The 25,625-nt window shown below is 36.1% G+C and overlaps 1 protein-coding gene and 1 long non-coding RNA gene across 12 annotated transcripts in view; one reads left to right on the top strand and one right to left on the bottom strand.

The window, feature by feature from the left end:
* The window catches only part of LOC141386123 (uncharacterized), an 86,873-nt gene that overhangs the window by 21,296 nt on the left and 39,952 nt on the right, over positions 1-25,625 (bottom strand). The window contains exon 2 of the long non-coding RNA XR_012407219.1: positions 3,664-3,780. This is a non-coding gene — a long non-coding RNA (uncharacterized lncRNA). The remainder of the gene's footprint in view (positions 1-3,663; positions 3,781-25,625) is intronic.
* Positions 1-25,625, top strand: part of znf827 (zinc finger protein 827) — a 132,897-nt gene that overhangs the window by 82,621 nt on the left and 24,651 nt on the right. For all 11 annotated transcript variants that reach the window (XR_012407187.1, XR_012407200.1, XR_012407198.1 and 8 more), the window contains exons 6-8: positions 12,244-12,483; positions 16,147-16,201; positions 16,288-16,388. Coding sequence is in view for 8 of the 11 variants with exons in the window: in XM_073952597.1 (XP_073808698.1) it covers positions 12,244-12,483; positions 16,147-16,201; positions 16,288-16,388 (396 nt within the window). In the remaining 3 variants the exon portion in view is untranslated. The remainder of the gene's footprint in view (positions 1-12,243; positions 12,484-16,146; positions 16,202-16,287; positions 16,389-25,625) is intronic.

Genomic DNA, 25,625 nt, shown 5'->3' with positions numbered 1-25,625 from the left:
GGATGTGTAAAAAAAGCCTAATTGACTATCATTCACTAGGATTTTATTTGAAATAAAACAAACCTTCTTCAACTTACTGACTTGTTAACAAGGATTTTAAGAACTGTGATGTTTGCTTAACTCTGTACTGTATGAGTAATATCATAGTAGTGTAATAGTAGTAGTACTATTGTGACTTTTATCAATGAAACCTGGATAAACTAGATTCACCATGTTATTACTGTGTCTATGAAACTCCTAGCTAATAGTCGGGCTGTTGATGAGTCAAGAATTAGCTTTAAGACCAGGGATCACCAAACTTGTTCCTGGAGGTCGGTGTCCTGCAGATTTTAGCTCCAACCCTAATCAAACACACCTGAAAAAGCTAATCAAGGTCTTACTAGGTATAGTTGAAACACCCAGGCAGGTGTGTCGAGGCAAGTTGGAGCTAAACCCTGCAGGGCACCGGACCTCCAGGAACGAGATTGGTGACCCCTGACCTAGACTGTTGATGATTCTAAAACTATCAAGGTGGTCATTTTTTCTGTGGAATAATTCTTTGCAAATAGAACCCGTATAGCTTAAGTACACAGAACACATACAGCACAAAGAAGTATAAATGCATGACTATGCGCAAGGCGATCACTCAATGCAGAAGTATAAACCAGGCGTAAGACATACAGTATGCCGAAAAAAAGTTGACGGTTCATTCCACTGTGACAGCCCCTGATAAATAAGAGACTAAGCCAAGAGAAAATGGAGTTAATTATTATCCTATGTATTGTTTTTATTTTAAAAAGTATCTAGTAGTGGTATATTGATGTGTTTTGAATTTGAACCTGTAATTAGCTACATGAGTTGCTATTATAGCTATTTTTATCATTACATATCCTAACATAGGTCTGTTTAACCATGGCTTTTGATTCCAGCGGATGCTGGATATCCTATTGAAAAAATATTAACATTTTCAAAAATGACAAAGATTTTTTTTGTTGACATTTAGACTTTTAAAAGCAATATTTTCACCGCAATGAACAACTACACTACATTATACTCTCGTAAAGCACACATCTTACACAGTTAAATATTACAGAAAAGATCAGAAAATGTAATAACAGACATTCAAAGCTTCATTTTAAAACCTCAACAGAAGCTTTAAATGTAAATGTGTTATCTGACAAAAAACGAACTAGTGTTAGTCTAAAAATTCTTGTATGAATGGTCAGAATTATAGTGGTAAAAACATTAGAGGCCATCATAGTGGTTATAGAATTCCGGTAATTCTAGATTCAAAGGTATGCTCCACACAGTGGCTCTACTTGGGCTCACATTTAGTAACAGTTTTGTCTATTTTTTAATACCCACTGATATAAAGAGTTAATTACCAGTGTACAGGACACAGCCATAGCAAGGAGATGCCACAGTCAGATTTTAAAGGCACAATTTTTTTTTTGACATTGACTTTGTGTGTCACAGCAGGCATATTTAGACACAGGGTTGTATGATTCAACTCATCAGCTTGTTAGTGAGGACTTTAAGACCTGAAATAGTTGTGTCAGATGAGTGAGACATCCTAAATGTGTAGCATTGGCAGTTCTCCAGGAGTACGTTCGGGATTTTAAAGCTCATTAATAAAATGGAAAGTGAAATGTATAAATATTTATATATCTGTGAAACTAATGTTTACTCCACAATTTTACATTCTTTTGCGTGGCGCAAACAGATAGTGTTGTGATGGTGTGACCACAATGATACTGTGTTCTTGTGCAATATCTTAAGAAACTGCCGAATGCTGAGGTGACTGATAAAAAAAAAAAAGCGAGATATTATTGTTTGCACTTAAAGTCTATAAGCTGAGTTTCACTGGAAAAACTCTAGATTCAGCACTGTTTGACCATGATATCTATAATACCAGATACAGCAGCTTCTAAAGATACATAAAAAGTTGTAAGATTTCATTGCTTTATATTAATTATTGGTATATATGAATTAGATTACAAAACATAATAATGTATAAAAAAACTTACTGCAAATAGCAAGTTAGTGCATTTGTCAAATATAAAGAAATATATATTTTTTATTTATTAATTATTTATATCAAAATATATATTGTGAATAGTTGAAACTTGGATGGTGATGCTTGTATAGTTAGGGGTTGTTTATAATTGTCAAAATGAATGTGGAAAATGAGCAATGGCACGCATTAGCCAAAGACATTCATTTGCATGCATACAGTTCAGTAATTATTAGTAAAAGACACAGGTTAAATACAAAAACATGCAATAACCCTCCATCAGAGTAACTGACAGATTTTTAACCATTTTTAACCATTTAACTGCCCCAAGAAACAAAATGTTTTGATTGCTCTTCTTAAGTCCTAATGTCGCCAGTTGACACACGCAATGCATTTTTCAACACATCCCATAATTTTTTAAATATCAAATGGTTGATATGTCGGTTTTGGGTAAAAGTATTGGAAATAATACATATACTATGAAAATTATGGAGTGTAAGATCAGTTTATTTAAAAACATAATCAAATTAAAACCTTTTTAAATACTAAATAATTTTATTTTTTGAAGCATGTCATAAAATATTTCAGATTCTCATTTAACTTGTTTTCTTGTTTGTGTTTTTACAATACTTCCAAAATCAATTACATTAACAAGATTTTATTTGTTTGCCTTTTTTATAAACCAACAATGCTGTGTAGGGTTCATTATTCATTCCTTAAATTCACTTTAACTTTCATTTTATAAAACAGTCAAAATATGGTCAACCATTTGGTAGAGCAGGCAGTTAAAGAGCTAAAAAATTGGCTAGATTTAGTCTCTTTTAAAAATGTAATATGTCTGGAATATGCATAATAATAGGAACAAGCACAGGGTTGGTTTTATTACAGAAGTTTTGCTTTGAGACTATAGAGAATGATCCATTTATTGGTTCAAGATGTTAAAGTTGGTTTTAGTGTACAAATTCCATTAAAGAACTAGTAATATATACTGCTAACATACTAAAACAGCATTAACAGACTAGCGAGAAGCTAACTAAAGCTAAATATGCAAATTTAAAGATTAGCATATTATGTTAACTCAACTGGTACATTTAGCTCATAAAGATATAAAATATAAATGTTGAAATTTTACCCACTTGATGTCAATAAAGACAGATCAAGTTGACAAATAACTACACCATGAAAGCGTAACGCGTTAGACATTCATGCAACCCAGGCTTATTCTGATTACGTACCCTTACGTACCCCTATATACATTTTTGGAGAGAGCAAATTACATCCCAGAAGCTTTTTTTTTTTTTCAGTTTTTGCAGTTTTTGTTTTCGCAAGTCCACCAGAGGCTGCTGTGTAAGTTTTTTCAGATCTCAAATTTCTCTTGTGAGTGCCATTTGCGCCTGCTGTTCTCACGTAAATCTACCAAAGGTTGCTGTTGACTGACTGATTTACTGACTGACCAACCAACCGATACCCCCACCCTCCCCCTTCCCTAAACCCATCCAATAGTGTTTTCAAAAGCACTAATTGACCCACCCACCCCCTTCCCTAAAACCCAACCACAGTGTTTTAAAAAGCAATCTAAGACCCCTGATTTTTACCACATTTTGAGATTTTACCACGTTCTCACCTTGTTATTTACTTGTTTATTTTATTTTTAGCTTTGTTTTTCTTACCTGCTTTCTGCAACGGTTCTTCACCAGACTCGAACCCCATTTTCGCAGTCAACTCCGCTCTGTGTCTCAAGTTCACCGACATACGTGTCGTCCAAAAGCTGTCCATTCAGCGGTCAGCTGGTAAGCACAAAAAGGAATGGCGTCATACTGCCCCATAGCGTACATTTTAAAGATGAAATGCAGCCATACGTAACTCTGCCTACATAATTCATAATCTCCAGAAATTTACATATAGGGCTACGTTTTCAGAGTGAGGCTATGTTGCATTTCTGAGTAAACGTTATGTGCACAATATCCTATGCATATTTAGGCATAGTAACAAAAATTGGCTTATAGTAACAAAAATGATTTGCTCACATGTGATAATAAACACTGACGAATTTTTACATTATTAAATTTAACAAAAAATCTATTAATTAAATATTCATTAAAGTGACGATTAATCATGGCAATATATGCAAATTGACGTCTCTACTTTAAACGAAAAATATCCAAAAATGGAAAATCCGTTAATCGACGACTAACTTCCTTGCACATTCTGAGCTTAAAAGATTATCCCCATACATGTTTTACAACAGCAAAAAGACAGATTTCACCATGTAGAGGGAAGATAGTCCTCCACATGAAGTGAAAGCACAGCCATTTGACCATTTCTAGCATCACACAAACACACAAGCCTGCATCTTTCCAGAAGCCTCTTCAGGGGCAGCACTGATTCTCTCTCTTTCTCTCGCTCTCTCTGGCTGAGCTGAGCTGAGTGTTGCATCATGATGTGCTGAATTATTGAGAGGCTGTTCGGCCACTGGTCTGGGATCAGCTCTCCCTTGTCTCTTTGCGGGCTGCGGTTGCTCTGGACCTCTTTGAAGCGGCTGAACTCTTCACCTCGTGTCTAAGCGGGTCATCCTTTCTGTCGGGCCAAAGGAGACGTAGTGCAGAATGACAACCTCGTTCTCTATCCTCCTCCACCTCCGTCTCACCCTCGCTACTTCTTTCTTCCTCTTCATCTCTAGATCTTCCGTCTCTGCGTCTGCTCCTTTGTTTTTATACCGCACATGTTGTCTATGTATTGCTCAGAAAAGACTACTTATTTATTTTTAAAAATGTATATTATATGTAGGTAGATATTTATGTGAAGCTGCACATATATATTAGAGATGTCAATCGATTCAAATATTTAAATTGCATGAGTTAACGTGACTAATCGGAAATTAATGTGCACATTTTATCTGGTCTAAATGTAAAATGTTTATAATCTTGCATTTTGAAACTGCATAATAACAACATCAGGGCCTTTTACATGCACACAATGAAAAAAAAAAAAAACTAAAATAATACATTGTTTCATGGGCATGCACCAATTGGAGACAGATCAGGACTGCAGGCAGGCCAGTCAAGTAATGATAATTTCACATTTGATTGAAATAATTTTCTCACATATTTGTTGGCAAACAAATATAACATTGTTTGATGGGGATGCACTAATTGGGGACAGGTCGGGACTGCAGGGAGGCCAGTCAAGTAATAATGATTTCAAATTTAATTTTAATAACGTTCTCAAATATTTGTTGGCAAACAAATATAACACTGTTTGATAGGGATCTACCAATTGGGACAGGTCAGGATTGCAGCCATGCTGTCACGTAATAATAATTTGAGATTTCATTTAATTAATTTTCTCACATATTTGTTGTCAAACTGGCTATTATTGCACATGTTTGCTCTAAAGTACCAGACCTGCTTTGGGTGCTGCTTTTGTACCAAATCATAATTACAATCACCTGTTTTAAATCACATAATTATTTAACTGATTTACCTTATCATTACTTGCCATAAACTGCTCCTGTCCCAACTTTTTTGAAATGTGAGGAACACATTAAATAATGTTTGCTCTATTGCCTGTAAAGAAAGTCAAAATAAGTTTAGAAATCATCACTTTCTTTTTTTTAATTTGCTTCTCCCATACTGTCCCAACTTTTTTTCTGATTTGGGGTTGTATATGTGTGTGTGTGTGTGTATATTATGTGCTTTCTGTTTATCATTGAGACCAGTAGCTATAAGTTTAAATTAAGTTAATTTACTAAGAAATATTTACAAATATTAATAATAAATGTATTATAATCACATTTGACATCATTATAAAACGTTGGTAGTAGATAAACAGATATTGTATTTAATTTTCTTTTTTTATCTTTATTTACTGTCTCTGCTTCCCCCTCCTTTTCCCTATTTGCATTTCTTCTGTGTGCATTGATTCCCTTTCTTCCTCTTTGTCTCTATGTCTCACCTTCAATTTCATATTCTCAGGCTACTGTACGGTGCATCAAAGTGCATGTGACAACTAGGGTTTGCATGTGTTGAATGACTAATGCACTGAGGCTGTCAGATTGTTTAGTATGCCAAACGGATGCGGTGGGAACGATGGTTGATTCATGCCTTCATTGTCTAAATGAGGGTGATGAAGTTTGCTACGCATGCCTTTGTCACCAACCTTCACCTGCTTTTTATATGTCGCCTCGGAGACGTTTGACATAGAATTACTGGTGGGTGAATGCTGGCACATAAGATAATTATAGGGAGTTGATATGAAATCCTTTTGTCAAGTTGGCATGTAGTGTGGTGTGACATGATATACACGGTCTGTAACTATTTTTAGCACATTGTATAGATGTTCATTCATTAATTTCCCCAAAATATAGTGATTGACAGACGTAAAAAAATTATTTTGAATATACGATTATCCCTGCACACAAGTTTATATTTGTATTTTTGTTAACCTTTGTGCTGAACTAGTCTAAGCCGGTATTTAAACATGGAATGTTTCAAAATCAATGCATATTTTAAATCTACCTTGTGGACAATGTGGTATGATGGACCCATGTCCTCTGCACTGACTTTCAGAGTTGAAAGACTGTAATAATTTGTCCCTATCTCACCTTTCATAGTCAGAAACAGAAAATCACTCAGAGCTTTTACATGCATGTTGTTAAAGAAAACTTTCTTAGAGGTGCCATGTCTTGAATATCTGAATATACCTTGTCATAGCTGAATAATGAAGAGTTCAGTGCATGGATATGGCATTCTGTGCGCCTCAAACACCATCGTTTCCTTGTAGAGTGAAAGATCTTGGTGAAAAACAGGCCAATTGAATTAAAATACAGACTCTGACGATCCACACAGAATGATTAACATGCATGCCTCAGGCAGTGTGTTTGATTGGTTACAATGTTTACTAACGAAATTACAACAATGATAATTTTTTCCCCATTACTTAATCTTTTTTATCTCAGCTTGTATAATATTTAAAGTGTATGCTGGACTCTTATTTTGAAGACAGCATTATAGACCAGCATTATAGAGCTCTCAGGAAACTCAAACAGGCATAGAGCATCTAATCAGAGCTCGTCATCAGAATGCTAAATTTGGGAAATATAGATTATACTTTTACTCAGCACTTTCTAAAGAAGCTAGATCTGCTAATAAATAAGATTTGTTTACCTGTATCTTTTCTTAGTTTAACGTGTATTTTGCAAAATTTGTACATATATTTGTAATGAGGCAATGAACACATGTAACGGCTGAATATATAAGCGTTTAATGCATGTTAACTTATTGTGTCATTAACTCTCAGCATGCTCATTTGTAAGTAAAAGGGCAATGGCTTCAAAACACATATTTCCTACATGAAAGCTTCTTTCAGTGATGTTTTTTAAACAAATTTTGGGAGGAGCACGCACTGATGTTTTAGCAATTCTGTACGTCATTGACAATCATTCTATTATCCAATCAGTATAAGACCAAACCCTTAAAAAATACCAAAAGCTGTCCTACCTATCTCACAAATTTAGCATCCCTACACCACCCTAACACCTTACCTCTTAAAGGGTCACGAAACACCAAAACACATTTTTTGAGCTGTTGACAGTCGCATATGTGTCCCACACTGCCAAAAACACTATTAGGAAACCTTTATTTCACTAAAAAGTGTAAATTTGTTGTTTTTGCGTTATTTCAAGCAAATTCGTACTTCCGGTTTGAAACGAATTTTTGAAGCTGCATCACGGTCATGACATAATAGCGTTGTATTCCAGCGTGCAGACTGGGCGTCTGTGCCAGAGTGAGTCTTATTACGTCTTACAGTGTGATGCATAAATGCATAAGTAAGGCTTGGTTCAAACCAATCAGTGCGCTCTATTGTGCAACTTCATTAAAATTTATTACTGTCACAGTGTTTAGACGACAGACACACCACGTTGTAAGCGTGAAGTGTTGCTTTTATAGTTTGCTGCAGTTAAGTTTCGTTTTAATTTTCTGTCTGTGAGAGCTCATCTGGAGTCACGTGTGGATTTAACAGTGTAACGTTACACGACGCTCGACAACAATAACTTATGTGTCTAAGGAGGAACATTGTTTACCTGAGAGCTGTTCTCATCTGCAAACGCTGAGATCCGGATTCGCTTGTAGTATTCTCTTCATAAAGACGCGGCTCTAGTTGCTGGTGATTGTCCTGTCTCTACAGATTTGGTAAGTGAGCGACCAGTGTTCTTTGTTTATTCAGTTTGTTCGTATCGAACTAAGGTAACCATTGCAACGAGTGTAAACATGTTAGCACCACAACCAAACTTTAACCTCGTGTAGGGTTTTCACCAAATTTTGTGACCGGAATAACACACGCGGCTTTCTGACGCTACCTGCCGTGTGCATCTAAGTTTCCGGGAAATGTGGAGTTTTTTTTCTCTCATTTGCCGTGCGGTATCAAACACTGCAAAAATACACACTTAGAGCAGATCCTCGAATCAAATATCTCGTTTGTCGCGGGGGCATAAATGAATTCCCTGAATGAAAGAGCCAAACTGCAGTCAAAGTCCACCAATTAATAATTTGGCAAATAATTCGACTACAGATGTCCATGTAGGTTAAACACCATCACTTTCTCCTTTGTGTGTGTGTGTGTGTGTGTGTGTGTGTGTGTGTGTGTGTGTGTGTGTGTGTGTGTGTGTGTGTGTGTGTGTGTGTGTGTGTGTATTTTGACTCTGAAACTTGCGCGTGCCCAAATAGACACTCCCACATCATCCCAATTTCTTCCTCCGACACTCCCCCCTAAACAGAGCTGGACACGCCCACTTTTCTGACTTTTTCCAAAGTAGAGGTGTGAAAACACCCTGCTGAAACGAGGGGGTTTCATGGCCCTTTAAACATTATCTACCTGGAGGGAACGTTCTGGTGCCGGGCTAGACACTTCGCTCGAAACCCAACTTCTATCTATTCCACGATAAGGGGATTAACATGAGTTGGGGTGTCTTCCCCGGGCTCAGAGCCCTTTTTCCATTCATGTCATTCTCCTCTGACCTCTGAAATCAAAAAGGTATTTGCGCTCACAGAACTTGACCATGTCTACATGCCTAAATGCATTGAGTTGCTGCCATGTGATTGGCTGATTAAAAATTTGCATAATGAGCAGTTGGATAAAGTGGCCGGTCAGTGTATTATTTTTATTTATATTAATTTTATTACTTCTAAACATTACTTGCCTCAATGTTTTGGTGTGCACTAGCTTATAGATATCCTAAAAAATTAACAATACTGATATTAACATAAAAAACTTCATTTTAATTTCATGGAACCTATGAGTTTGAAGGAGATTCTCACATAAATGAGAGTCAAGATTTGTAGTGGATTAAAATCTTTTATCAAAGTTGTCCTGAAACTGTTTTTTTTTATCGTAGGACAATTGTGAAAAACATTTTTAATTTACTTTAAATGTTGACTACTGCATGCTTAAACGATTGCAGACTATTTAAATGTGCAATCCTGAAATCATAGAGATTCATTCTTCATTTTGACAGCTGTCGCGTTGCTTCTCAGAGATCTATGTCTTCGTATTGCTTCTTTTGAAAGGTTTCCCATTTCTCCAAGAATTTAAATCTTCAATTTCAGCATGGTAGCATCTCGGACGTGTCAATGTATGTGAATGTGGCATTAGATTTACATATCTATAGTCCCAGTAGCCCAAGTGCTGTCCGCCGAGCCACAGCTTTGGCGTGTCTGTGCTCTCTGTTTGTTTTTGCTAGTGTAAGACTCCCAGAGCTCACGGGAGAGATTTAACCGTCAGGAATCTTTGATAGACCAGATGGCTAAACAGATAGTTGCCACTGGTCAGCCCCGGTTTAACCTCCCTACATCAGTGCACTTTCAGCGTGTTTGTTTGTATTTTCCTCTCTGTATTTGCCCATTTATTTACTCATGATAATTATGCATATCCAACACACCGGCTATTTTAGATGCTTTCAAAACACTGCCGATTAGGGCTGTGCTCTCTTCCTCATAGTGACCCGCTCTTTCTATGTTCAAATGCATTTGAAAGCAGTTTCTGACGTCAGTGAACCCAAGGCGAGAGTGCATCACTGTGTGTGTGTTGTGAGACTGCGTGTCCCCTAAATGACCCCAGTCCTCAATCTGGCTCCAGGCACTTTATTAAGGGATTAACAGGCTAGTGGTTGTCAGTGTCCCCGTGTGCCATTGCCTCCTCCAGCTCCTGACACCTGGGCACACCACTGACCCCAACCCCCCCATACACACACGCTTACACACACTTACACACGCTCAGACACTGTACTGTACTCGTACTACACTGTACTCGCACACAATCTAGGTCAGAGCCAGACAACAGCACTCTGGCAGACCCTGCCCAATAGCGCTCGCTGTTACTGGGAGGGGTGGAGGTCACTCGGCCTACCCACAATCTCCCGTTCCCTCGTCTCAGGCCAGACAAAATTCATGATTATGCCCCCTTTGCCCCCCTTTCCCAGCTGTCTGATCGAGCCTGGTTTAACCTGAGAAGCATATGCCATCTACCGCTCAGCTCTACATACTGACAGACGTCTGATCTGATAAGAGGAACGGGATAAACCTTTTCATACCCTCCATTTTTTCCCCACCCAAATTAAATGTAGGAAACGGAGCTTGTTTTTCTGTATCAGTGGGTTTGCAGGAGCTGGTTTTCATTAAAAGAACTGTAAAGTTCCTATGAGCTCATTGACTGACTGTCTTGTTTGTCCTGTCATGTCACTTGTGTGTTTTTTAGGCTAAACCGTAGAACATTCTGCCTTCATTGTCCTGTGCTTCTTTTTCCGTTGCACTTTTTGACTGCAAGTTTAAATGTCATAGCCAAAGTTTGACATTTGGTTGATCGACACTACTTATTTTTCTTCATTTTTTTAAAGATACTGGAAATTGATTGTATTTGATGCAGGGTTTTGAGGTTTTATGAACTCTTTTTAGCTTTGGCTTAACCTACAGCTGTGAGAAAGAAAAAAACAACACACACATTCTGAGTCATTTTGATCAGATTTCAAACCTGTTTTTAAGCCAAATTATAGACATCTGCTTCAACTTTAACCGCCTTTAGTAAAAGCCTTATCTCAATGATGCCCTTGTTTCTGTGGCAGTTAAAAACTCAAATGAGTCACAAAGTAGAACACCAGACTCAAATTTAAATATGTTGCACATGACATGGAGTTGATCTCTAGTGCTTTCTTGGGTAGGAGACTTATAGGTCACTAAAACTTGCTTCTTGCTTATCATTTAGAAAATTGTAGTGATTACCAGGACATCAATGTGCGAATTTAAGGGTGTTCGATAGCCAAATTATGAATAGTTTTAGATAATACATATAGTACCTAGCATTTACTTAGGCTCTTTTTCATGTGAATGTGGAAGTGTTTGCACATTGTTGTAAATTTTTGCTTCACAACATAATAAACATTTTTGGTTGTTGTTATTCAGCATTTTGCAATTGCCTTTAAAAATTGCCTGAAAATTGCCTGTAAAAGCTGCTAATAAAATTGCCGTTTTATTGTTTTTAAATATTATGGTTTTAACAAATAAATGTGGCTTTGGTGAGTACAATGCTTTTTTTTATAAAACAATTTTATAAAACCTTTGAACATCAGTGTACATAAATTTATCTAAAAATCTCCCTTTAGGATACCAAAGTTCATGAGTTCTAAAACGTCTATCTTCAGTATGCACTGCTAATGTGTTGCATGCACAGCTAGTGTTTTTCAGCCAATGATGAACTTCCGGTTAGAGCTTTATGTGACTATTTTCAATTTCATAAGGTTCCTTTTACAGCATCGATGTTGAAATGTAATTAAAATACATTCAGTTAAATAGAGTTCAGCATTCGTTTGGTTGTTATGCGTAATAAGAGACGAACGACCGTTTAAACCCCGGAGCCGTCATTAGAGGCAGGCTAGTGCAAAAATTCAATTGAAAATACTGATGTAACATTAATTTTCATATTTTAAAGACTTGGTGTGGAAAAATATGATTTAATGCAGTGCTTCTTGTTTGGTCTGAGACTCACTTTATATCTTATGCCAGCCAGGGAGTGAAGATCGCTGTTTTTTTTTAAAGAAATCAGATCTTAAATGTATCAATTTTGTATGGGATGACAATTAACCGGAAGCCCTGGGGCTGGCGGACTGAATTTAAAAGTTTTTGTGCATATACCCAATTAGAATCAGTGCTATGATGGCTACTTGTAAATAAATTAACATATATTTTAATTTGTTTTTTCAGAGAACAACAAAGACGCTTGCGTCCAGAATGTTATTGTGAAGGCGGAGCCTATGGAAGTGGATCCACCCCTTGATCTGGCCTCACCCTCCTCCCATCTACTGGGCTTTAGCACTTCAGGACCATGTGAAAAGAAGGAACCAATGGTCAACCTCCCAGATCATTTGCCCCGCCCCCAGAATGACCTCTTCTCGCAGGACATATCGGTCAAAATGGCCTCCGAGCTGCTTTTCAAACTCTCTGGTAAGCAATAAGAAACAGCAGATTATTTGTTTTAAAGAAAAATATCTCTCTGTGAAGAGAGTCTTTAGGTTGTCATGTTTTCTGAGCGCTGCACTGACACACTAGAGAGTGGAGGGATATTTGTGGTGTTAAATGATGGCAGGATTGAGCTTTTCTTCCAAGAGCGTTCTGAGGATTAGCAGAGACAAACCTGCCCCCAGCACTCCTCGCTGCCAACCACGGCTCTCTTTAAATGCCATCTAGCACCTCGGAAGCTGATCATAAAAAAACCTGCACCCCCACACAATTTGTTGTATGTGTGTGTATGTATGTATATATATAATATATATATATATATATATATATATATATATATATATATATATATATATATATATATATGTGTGTGTGTGTGTGTGTGTGTGTGTGTGTGTGTGTTTACATGTATACTACATACATACATACACACACATACCCAAACCACACACAACCCATTCACACCTTTTCACCTTCCCCCACCCAATGGAAGTGATGTGTAGCTGCACAGTGTATATGTATAACCCCTCAACCCTCGACTCCCTCAGATTGTTCTCAAACATTCTGGCTCAAGCACACTCGGTTGCACACACTTCCCTTGTCTCTCTCTCTCTCTCTCTCATTCTCTCTCTCTCCCTCTTGCTCCTGTGCAGCATCGTCATGGCAACGCAGAGAGCCCTTCCATCCTCTGTGAGCCGTGTGACCGAGAGGGTGTCAGGGAGAGGGGGCTTAGGAAGTGCCACCCAGGGAGCAAGGTTATTACCAGACCACCAGAAGAGAGAAAGACAGGCAGATAGACAGAAAGACTTGATACACTTTTCTCTTTGACCTCCGTTTCCTAATATTTTTAAATGCAACTTGGCAAAACATGATTTAAAAAATAGAAGCCCTGCAATCCCTGCTGAAATATGCATGCATGGCAAATTTATTTCTTATTCAGTATTTTTGTCCTGTTTTCCATTCTCGAAGAATATAACCTGTATTTACTGGATTCTGATATTGATTGAATTGTATTTTTATTACATATTACATATTTTAAGCATAAACCCTTCAATATTTCCTTGGACTGGTTTATCTGGTTTAGCAATTCATTAGCAGTTCATTTTATAATACAATAATAATAATACTAAAGAATACATTTAGTTTTTTCAATTATTGGAGTATAAATGGGCTGAACCTGACTCTCGGGAATGGATTGTCAATTTTACTATTGTTTTGTTCTGTTACACTCATAAAAACAGGATTTTTAACCCAAATTTAGGCTAAATATAGACAAGTGCGAGAAAGATAAGCCTTAATTTGAATAACACAATAATATGATTAAGGTGTTTACATGAGTTGCTTTTTAAATGATCTGCTCATGATCCCGTTTTACATGTTATAGCATATAATTTGATTAACATCATTGCGTCACCAAGCTATCCACATTTCCTTCGGAGTTTCATGTAGTTTCGGGTGTTTAGTTTTTAATTTGTTGACTTTAACTGCAGTTCAGCACTTTCAATTTTAATTCAGGAACATTTCATGAATTTCACAGTGACAAACGAGATATTAGATGCAAACTTATATCAACTGCTGGAAGAGTGTAATTTTTACAGAATTTTATACTGCACGCTGTATGGACAAAAAATGTAAATAAACTCAATGTACTCTTTGCCCTTTGTTTTTCAGTATTTGAAAATGCATTTTGGTTAAAAAGAAAATCTGAAAACAGATCTTAAATATGCATGTTGTAATGTGAAGTGGGACACTGAAAAAGGGGTGCGGATCCAAACACAGGTTTATTTAGCACAGAGGTTAGGAACCTTTTTTCAGCAAAGAGCCATTTCTGAATTTCTTTGGCAAATGCATTTTTTAAAGAGCCATTGGGGATATACAAGCATCACATGTCAAGCAAGTCCATGTTTTAAAAAAGGATAATTTATAGAATTTTTTTTTTCTATTCGCCATCAACACCAAGGTGATCATAGAAATGGAAGTTGCATAATCTTTTTTGGTGTCAGATTTAAGTTCATCCCCAGCGCTGCACATGTGCATTGAAATGCCCTTTTATTTTTATTCTTATTCATTTTGCTGTAAAATATACAATAAAAAAGTCATTTTAATTGTATTTTCAACAGGAAATTATAATTATTATAATAGAATTTTTTTTTTTTTTATTGAAGGGAGACAGCTGGCCATAGAGCCACTTATTTTTGGTCAAAGAGCCACATGTGGCTCCAGAGCCACAGATTCCCTACCCCTGATTTAGCAGAATGGTCAGGCAAGCAATGGTCAACACAGGGGCAAACAGATAACCTCAGGAAATCCAGAGTCGTAGTGAAATACACAGGCAAATGGTCAAAAGGCAGGCAGCAGTCAATGTGAATAAACAAAAAAAAAAAGCAAAGATTTTCCGCATCTGGTGTGAAAGCAGCATAATAGGATATATGTGGAGCTAGTGTTTCTTCCCATAAACTTACGGTGAATGGTTAATGTGACTTTTTTCCATTTTATACGGTTTCTTTTATAGCATTGATGTTGTAATGTAATAAAAATACAACCAGTTAAATAGACTTTGGCATTCATTTAGTTGCTCAAGCGTAAAACGAGACAAAATCCATTTACTCGCACTCAATCGTCAGAATCGGCAGGCTAGCGCTGAATCTCCATTGAATATACTTGGGTAAAATAAATGTTAATATTTTAAAGACATGGCAAGAAAAATGTAATTTAATTCAGTGCTTCTTGTACTTTATACCGGATATCACTCAGCCAGTGTAGAACGCTGATTTTTAAAGAAAACAAACCTTAAGCCCGCCTATTTTGAAATGGCATATAGTTCACTGGAAGCGCTTCACCCAGGTTACTGACAAATTAAAAGTCCTTTAGCATACTTCGACATATACCCTATTTATAGAGACTTGGAGCAGGTGTGTGTGTTGCATGACTGAAACGTGTAGTCTATATATTAGCAGATTTGTTGTCTATTAGCTATCTACACAGGCTGGATTGCTGGTGATCATGACACATGTATTGCTGTTGTTATATTAATCAATATGTTCCAATTTACGCAAAAATTATCTACTATTGTATTGTCTATATATTAATTATCTATTATTCTTATAGAATATGTGCTGAATTTCTAAACATCTTATTTATATTGTATTTTAAAGCATAAACCCCACAAATGGTTTCTTAGTTTATGCTTAAAACATGAAAAATGAAACGATAGGAAATGCACCCTATATTCTCTTAGTAGTTGAATACGGTTTCAAATAAATTAATCTTGTTTTTACTGGAACAACTGATCTGAAGTTCAAGTTCTGAACTTATTATTTATTTAACACCTAAATAACAGTTAAGAACTAAATAATATAATAGTTTTAAAATATGTATAGGGAAAAAACTATTGGATAAAGTGATATTGGATGGTATACCAGCAAAACAGTATTATTTGTTGAAGACAAGCACTCAAAAATCATATGTAGATTCAGCAACAGTTATTTAGTTTTTCTCATCAGGCATGGATTGATGGTCACTGTTACTCGTGATTAACAGAAATGTGTCTGTTAAGAGAAAAACATTACTACTAACATATGATTTTTTTCAGTTTTGTAAAAACGAGTCCATATTTAACTCAAATTCTGTTTTTTTTCTCTCTTTCAGAAAAAGTAAGTAAAGCTAATGAAAACAAAGACAATGCATCATTCGGTATACACAGGTAGGTCTAATGCTTTGCACCTATTACATTGTCAAAAGTTTGCTGCTCACATTTAATAAATCTAATGGTAGCTTATGATTTTCCAGCCCTTCCCTTGATGACCGCTTTAGACAATCACCTTTCAGCACTCGCTCCAAGAGCTCTTCCCCAGCTGAAGCCGGATCTTCAAGCAGGGTTCCCCAGCAAGGTAAGAGTCTCTCCACCACACCAGCCAGGACATTTTACATGCTCACTTTTAGCATCTAAAAGTGACACAGTGACTCACCTGTTAATGCAGAATGAGTAACCGCTCATAAATATTTCTAACTGTCTGTGAAACTGAATTTTTCATTATTTATTATCTTTTTTAAGAGTATGTTTTTCTATCCTTTTCATATTTATAACAGCACATCTTAAGATATTTTTTCCTAATAATAAGTTTCGGTGTGAAGAATATTCTAAATAAATTCTGACAATTTTTCCACTGAGGTTAAAATGCATGTGAATCACAAATCCTTGTCTGTTTTGCAGGGCTGCCAAAATAATGTTAATTAACTTAAATATTTTTAAATATTTAACAAAATTAACACAAATTTTTGTCATTTCTTACCTCAATACTACTGTTATGCCTAACTGTTTATTTTTATTTTTATTTTTATTGCATTTTTGTGCTATTGCTTGTTTATATAGTCTTCGGATGTGTTCACACTTAGAGGGTTTGGTTTTTGATCTGGAATTGATCTATTAGTGCTGTTCATTAAGCCCTGGGTGCACCAAGCCAACACCAAAAAACTAGTGCTATCAAAAATCGACTTTGTTGTCGTTTCACTTCTTCCACATCTGGTCCTGTCTGGACCAAAAAGCTCCGCGTGAACACACCAAAGGACACCTGTGTTCGAAGATCCACACTCACAGGCAACAGTTGCCGGTTTTTTCATTCCACAAAGGGAAACTCACTAAAGAGGGATTCGATATAGGTCTGAGAATCAAATAACCCATACCATTTGCAAATATTTGAGAAATTCTGCAAAATTACAGCAGGCTTCTATGTGTTCCCTCTTGGCCTTTTGTCACTTTATTTTCTGTTCTTGCGCTCTGATTTGTTGCTGAATAACCTATCAGAGTGCTCTCTTTTGCCAATGAGTATTATGCCAAGTTCAGACTGCACAATTTTTAAAGTAGTGGCATCACAGATGTTTTCACACTGCATGACTATCTGGGGTATTGTTCCGTTGCTGCTTTATTTACCCTGCAAGATGGATTGGCGATAGGGGGTTTCACACCACATGACTTTACAATAGGAGAATAGACACTAGAACTTCTGAAGCAGTCAGAGAGTTTTCAATTTTTGTAGTTTAATAACTCTGAATATATAACATATCTGTAACACCCTGGCATTTTCTAAATATCTGTGTATTTCTTTCTAACATTGTTTTTTTATTACAAAACAGCAATAAACTGAGGATTTCTACCTTTAATTACCCTATTGGTCAAAATGACTGCATGCTTGTCTGCTACTTTTCGCTGTGACTTTAAATATGCATGGATTTTTTTGCCTAGCAACTTCCTGTTAACATAAACATAACTGTCTGTTAGCAAAATCACAAATTTACTTCAGATGTATCTTTCAAAACAGCATATTCTGTGCCGTGAAATAGCTCCTGTTTGAAAGTGAAAATGAAAGGCCCAAGCTTTTGCTGATGTTTTAGTATCTTAACTACATGGTTATAGGCTGATTAGATTAGATAGTATTTTTAGGGTAATGGTGTCATAAAATATGATGACAGTTATTCAAAGCTTAATATTAGTGGTAATAGAAGTTTAGAATGTAAATATGATGTGACAGTATATGTTATATATATATATATATATATATATATAATTTTTTATATATATATATATATATATATATATATATATATATATATATATATATATATATATATATATATATATATATATATATATATATATATATATATATTCATATATAAATTGTATGAAAACAGTCAGAATGACCAGTATGGTAATTCTAATAGTTACAGAATTTTAGTTCCAGTTATTATAGGTTACTCTCATGACCGTGTTAACGCAGAATGAAGCGAGTACATCAAAGCCCAGGGTGGCCTATTACTAGTGTTTGACAGTAGCATCGCCACAAGTTGTGACGCTACTAGCTTAACTACATTTCTCAATAGCGTGGCAGTAGCGTCGCTACTTTTCTATATCAAATAGCTTTTCAGTATTGAAGCTATTTTATTAGTCAAGTCGCACAGTAGCATCCACAAAGCTACATTTACCAATCGCAGATCAATAAGTGACGGCACCGACATTCACAGATCTGTGAGGCCGGTGTCTAGCCGATGAAAGTAAATCCATATGATAGCGAGAATTCTTTTTCTTTCTGGTTTACGGTGGTTGACGTGAAATACTGCCACCTCTGGTCAAGAGAAACTTCTATGCTGGAAAGATAACTGAGAGAGAGGACTTATTTCTGAAGCAGGATTTTTCACGACCATACATCGAGAAGTAGATGTTAAGATGCAATAACTTATTTTCTGATGCTGTGCTCAAAGACTACTTTAGTAATTTATAGTAAGTACTACCATAAATGACTGCATTTATGTAGTGTAATTTATTAATGAAGAGTTGTAAATAAATATATATTATGCACTATGCTTATGTCAAAATATTTCCCTTTATATACAATTACTATAGTATTTTAAATGTGTAACACCTGCTTTTATTGGATTTTTTTGTTTAAGCTGTTATATACTATAATTTGTTTCTGTTTAGTACAGCATATTATTTACAGTAAATTATTGAACTGAATTATACCTCAAATGTTTCATTGACAGTTTTATTGATCTCTTGATTGGATTTAAGCTGCTTCGATTTAAAAATAAAAAATTGCAAAAATAGCTTAGATGTAGCTGAGCTACTTTTGCCAAGTAACTTTTAGCTTAGCTTGCTACATTTTCCAGAGGGTAGCTGTTAGTGTAGTTAACCTACATTTTAAGTAGAGTAGCTAATAGCTTAGTTCATTGCATTTTTCAAGTAGCTTGCCTAACACTGCCAATTACAGACGTTACTGTTAAACTTCTGAGCACACGGCCATTTAGTTTATGCTGATACGATCTTTCATTGGCTGCAGCTCGTCACTTCATCTGACCACACGTGGAGTCGATCTGGCTGACTGCTCTGGAATATTCAGCATGCTAGATATTGGATTTCCAACTGCGAGGTGTCGGGGACGCTTCAGCGAGCCTCTTTGATGCGTTGTTCAGTAGTTCACACATAAAGACTGCCGAGCGCCGAGCACCCACAGATTTTTTTCCCCCATCACAGCCCGATCTGTCGGCGAGCTCATTAACTTCCAAATCGGGCTCAAATCAGGCTTAAAATCCTGTAGAGTGAGTTAGGCTTTAGCAAACAATGTCATCTTTGCATTTAAATTGACACAACTGAGCAAATGACACTTAATAACAGTTCTCATATGCATACATTAAGTCTCATTCACAATCACAATGTGTCATGTGATGATTTAAAAAGCTTTACAACAGTCTTATGAACACACCTTCAGGTAAACTGTTACCAATCATTCTTTAAAACACAAGGTAAAATGTGTCATAACAGTTTTAAAAAATGACAAAAACAATGCAAAATAAAATATATACATTTTAATGTCAATTCTCGTAAATATTAGTCTATTTCACTGCCTCCGCCACTGATGGTCAGATGGTGGTTTGTACGTTTTAATGTTGGCCACATTTCACATTCCTTTCAAGGCTACTGTCCACCACCAAGTCATTTTTATGCAGATTTGGCATTCATTTTGGAGCCTGCTCACATCTACATAGATGTATGCACACAAGCTGGCCCTCTCATCTAATACGAGGCTACAGAGGCCCCTCGTGCTCGCACCCAGCTTTGAGACCACTGCACTGGGCAGCTGGCACTCCCTGCCTCCCTCTACTGGCCCCTCTGGCAAAGGGTAATTAGTTTGCGCTCGCCTGGCCCGATTCCCTACACCAGTTAATGAAAAAATGATTGGGTTTTTCGTGTCCAGGGTGCGTGAAAGTTAATTCACTACACACTCAGACATGCGTTCGTTCTTAGGCGCAGACACAAAGCGAACGTACACAAATCACCTAAGAGCGGCCATGACCCTTGCCTACCTTTTTTCATCTCTCTTTCTCTTTCAGATTCCTTCTCTTACTCCATCTTTCTTTGGCATTTTCATTGCTAAGTGTCTGTCACCTTTCGACCCGATGTGGGTAGTGACTCCCACTCCTTAGTTAAGACAAAGAGCTGTAATTCTTTTTATTTTTAACAGCACAATCAGTGGTCGAAAAATAATGAATTGCTCTAAAATAGTTTGTGTTCATGCCAAAGATAAACTAAATCAGTGTTGTATGTTTTTCGTGTGCGTTAGCATGGCCTAGTTCATCGTTTTGTGTATAAATAGCCGATGTTTCTTCTTGGCTGCGTTGCATGAACATAATTGTCTGCTTTTGCTTTTTAATTTTTCTGTTTTTCACTTAATTGCATGAGTTTAATGAAGTTCATTGGGTCTGTGTCATCCTTTGTGCGTGTGTGTGTAACACTGATCTTTGCCTATTGCCCCAAGTCATCTTCAGCATCACTGCAGAGGCTGTCTCATCTCTCTCTAATAACACTAATTAAACCATTAACCACTTCAAGGCAGTGATGTAGATGCTCTAGTGTCTCAATTAAGCATCAGCGGCTTCTTTTCTTTTTTTAAAGAGGCATAAACCTTTGACCCCAAGCTTTACAGTACTATCAGCACACAGAAAATCATGGAAATCAACATAATAATAAAAGTTTCAGCTGCTGTTGTCCACACTGTGAAAAGTATGTTTCACTGACATGACAACAAAGTCAGTGGCATCCAGATAGCTGTAACCTGTTTCTACTTGTATTTCAACATAGCCTCATTCTGAAAACGTCCCCCTATATACATTTCTGAAGATCACAAAGTATGTAGCCAGAAGTATGTATGGCTGCATTTCGTCTTTAAAAGGAACACCACTGGGCGGTACGGCCGTTTCTTTTCACGTTTACTAGCTGACCGCTTACCTCCATATGGACAGCTTTTCTAGAAGTTACTAATTTGTCCAGTGGCTCGCAGCGTACTGTATGTTGGCGGACTTGAGATGCAGAGAGTAGTTGACAGCGGCAACAGGGTTCGAATCTTGCGAAGAATGGTTCCAGAAAGCAGGTAAGACAAAAAAAAGCCAAAAAATTAAAAAAAAAAACAAGTAAATAACAGGATGAGAATGTGGTAAAATCTGAAAATGTGGTAAAAAAAATCCAGTGAGGTAAAATCTAAAAGCATGGTAAAAAAAATTAGGTGAGGGTAAACAGTGGTTGGTCAGTCAGTCGACAGCAGCCTCTCGTAGATTTACACGAGAACAGCAGGCTCAAATGGCATTCGCGAGAGAAGTTTGAGATCTCAAAAATCATACACAGCGGCCTCTGGTGGGTTCGCAAAAACAAAAAACTGCAAAAAATCATACCTCCAAGGACGTATTTGGTGCTCTTCGGAAATGTATATTGGGCTACGTCTTCAGAATGAGCCTGGGTGGATCTATTTAGTCTGGGGTGCGTTTCCAAAATGCAAAACTAACAAAGTTTCGCTACGGCTACTTTCATTAATAAATGATATTTTTTTCAATGTGCACTAAGGGAGCAAAATTTTCAATTGCTTTTTCTTTCTTTTTTTTTTTTTTACTTAATTGTTTTACAAATTTGTTTGAGAGCAAATTACATCAAATGTGAGCAAGATGGTATTCAGAGTGTGGTATTCAAGTAGATGGCAAGTTGTTTGAAATGAATAGGTCATATTCTGGGAATAGCCGGACGCTATGTTTCTAACTACATGTCTAGAGGTGCAGTTTCAAACACACAATGTTGTGACATAGTTTGCAAATGTTTGCTGTGTTCAGGAAACACAGAAGCGTTGAACTATGCTTGTAAGGATCTTACGATCTTAGTTGGCTAACAATGATTTTGGGAAACTCCCCCTGATCAGCTGATCAGCAATATTACTATTTATTATTTTTACTGGGCAGCACAGTGGCGCAGTGGCTAGCACAATTGCCTCACAGCAAGGTTGCTGAATCAAGCCCTGGCTGGGTCAGTTGTCGTTTATGTGTAGAGTTTGCATGTTCTCCCCGTGTTCGCATTGGTTTCCTCTGGGCTTCTTTCAGAGCGTCACAGATCACAGCATCATCAAATAATTATGCAGAAAAAACAATAGGCTTTATGGGCTGATAAGATCATAAGAAGATGATCAGACCAGCCCAAAAAGTACTTCGGCCCAGCGGGGAAATGTCCGATCTGCCAGATGGCCAGTCCGCCCCTGCTCACACCTGTTTGCGTGGTTTGCTTCAATTTCCCCCATAGTCCAAAGATATGCTGTATATTGGTAAATTGAATAAACTAAATTGGCCGTAGTGGATGTAAGTGTGTTCCCCAGCACAGGTATTTTACAGATAGTTTGTGCAGTCTCAGTGCTAGGTTGTGGCTAAAAGAGCAGCCACAGCATAAAAAAACATATGCAAGAGTAATAGGTTCATTCCACTATGGTTCATTTTCTGATATGAATAGTTAGTTCCCTGATAAATGAGGGACAAAACGCGAAAGTGAGTCTTATTCAGTTCAATTCATCTATATTTCTATAGCGCATTTACAATGTAGATTGTGTCAAAGCAGCTTAACATAGAAGTTCTAGTAAATTGAAACTGTGTCAGTCCAGTTTTCAATGCTTTAGTACAGATTTCAGAGTTGAAGTTCAGTTTAGTTCAGTGTATTGTAAATGTCACTGCTGAAAGTCGAAACATTGAAGAGCAATCCCAACGATGCGCACGAGTCTTATTTACTATATTGGAGTATTATTTAAAAGGTCATTTATTCCTGCTGTGAAGATTTACAGAAGACTTTCATCAGTCTTCAGAACACATGATCTTTCATAATTCTGACAAAATCAGAACTAGAGACAAATGTAAAATGCTAATATCAAGTATACAAGAAATGTATCAACAGGACACTTTTGACCACCTCATTTAAAACAATAGAAAAAACATAGTTGGTTCCTATATAGAAATCTGATATACAGTTAAAGTCAGAAATATTAGCCCCCCTTTGATTTTTTTTTTCTTTCTTTTTTAAATATTTCCCAAATGATGTTTAACAGAGCATGGAAGTTTCCACAGTATGTCTGATAATATTTTGTCTCTTGGAGAAAGTCCTATTTTTTATTTCGACTAGAATATAAGCAGTTTTAATAAAAAAATAAAATAAAAAAAAGAAAATTTTAAGGTCAAAATTATTAGCCTCTTTAAGCTTTATTTTGTTTCGATAGTCTACAGAACATTAGAGATGAGTTATTAAAACTATACTGTTTAAAAATGTGTTAAAGAAATCTTCTCTCCGTTAAATAGAAATTGGGAAAAAATAAACAGGGGGCTAATAATTCTGACTTCAACTGTATGTAATAAATGCAACTTTAATTTCAAAATATTATATAAATATCCATATATTTTTTTTCAATCATCAGAATTACAAATATGTTCAAATATGTTATTATTGTTTATATTTATATATCCATATATGAAACCGTATATCAAATTATAACTAATATATTTAAACGTAAATTTACATATTTGTAATTCCACTGGTTAAATTTTTTTTTTTAATTGCAGTATTGCATATATAACCTATATTTTATAAACATGTAATCCAAATATGAACTTGTTTGTCATATATGTGATTTGCATATATTGCCATACAGTATATCAGATTTCTTTATGGGTTCTCAGCCTGGCTGATCTTTATAACAGGGAAGGAAGGAGAGAGATGGATAGAAATGCATAACAAGCAAAAAAATAAGGATATGAGGTGAGAGTCATAAGCATTGCAAAGGCATCCATTCGCTCCTGTCTCCCCACTGAGGCATTGTGGGAAGGTGGCATCTTTTCCCTGGCAGTCCCCAGGCTCTGTGTCACACCAGAGCTGTCAGCACCACATCACGCCGCTCTGCCGCTTGGTGGGACATGAGTCAGACACACAGGTTCATATGAGCGCTGTGACTCAGTGGAACCGTGGGCCCTGGGGTGACGAGGCTGATTCAGTGCCCTGCGTCTGATTGTGTGTTGCCTTTTCGAAGCTCGCTCATAGATTGAGGCAGAGGGCAAAACACCCACTGTAGTTTTAATTAAAGCTCTTATGCAGTGCGGGTCAGCGCGGGGGACGGCTGGGAGACGGCACACACATGGCATCCTTATTTAATTATGCGCTTTAGTGATGCTAATTCATGCTGGTAGTGTGGCACTACTAATCAAGTTGAATCTTCAAGATTTAAATATGGCCAAAATATTATTCAATAATATTAAGTTTAAGATCAACAAGTACTCAAAGGTGTCAGAGGTGTAAGAAGAGGGTGCTGTGGGTCATATTTTATGCAAAAAAAAAAAAAAGAATATTCTGTTGCCATTTACACACTCTTATTTTGTTCCTGACTTGTATGACTTTCATTTATTTGTTGAACACAGAAGATGCATGAAAAGATAGGTATGACCACTGTTGATTGGACCATTTTTTAAATATAAAAATATTTAAAGGCTTGGGATCGATCTGTTTTTAATGGTTTTGAAAGTTGAAATGTCCAGCAATGGTGATTTATTAACTAATATAACTAAATATTTAGTTATATTTATTATTATTAGCCAAATAATACATTTAAATAAATAGCTAAAGGGCTAGTAATGTCAAATATAACATAATACAGTTTAAAATGTAAAAAAAAAAATTTAAAAAAATGTATACAATTTAAATTGAAGCTCTAATGCGGTGCAATATAAGGACAAGATAACCAAACATTTATGATCATTTTTCCCAAATCTGTATGACTTTTTCATTTTAGAAACATGTGAATAATAAGATAATCAGATTATTAGCCCCCTTGTTTTATTTTGATCCCCAATTTCTGTTTAAAGGAGAGATTTCTAAGCATACTCATTTTAATAACAGATTTATTTTATTTTTGCCATGATGACAGAAAATAATATTTATTATAGATATTATAATTAGGCAAGTTAATCAAGTTATTTTATAATGATGGTTTGTTCTGCTTACAGCTTACAGGGGCTAATCATTTTGACCTTAAAAAGGTTATAAAAAAAATGTTAAACTGCTTTTATTCTATATATATATATATATATATATATATATATATATATATATATATATATATATATATATATATATATATATATATATATATATATATATATATATATATAGAATAAATATTGAAGGTGAGACCTGCAGAAACACAGATACTTCATCTACACAATTATGATTGACCTGCAAAAAAAAAAAAAAACTGAAAAAAAAACTGAAAAAATTATGATAATAAAAT

The sequence above is a fragment of the Danio rerio genome, chromosome 1 (assembly GCF_049306965.1).
Source record: "Danio rerio strain Tuebingen ecotype United States chromosome 1, GRCz12tu, whole genome shotgun sequence".
Taxonomy (NCBI): Eukaryota; Metazoa; Chordata; class Actinopteri; order Cypriniformes; family Danionidae; genus Danio; species Danio rerio.
This window is presented reverse-complemented; position numbering and strand designations above follow the sequence as displayed.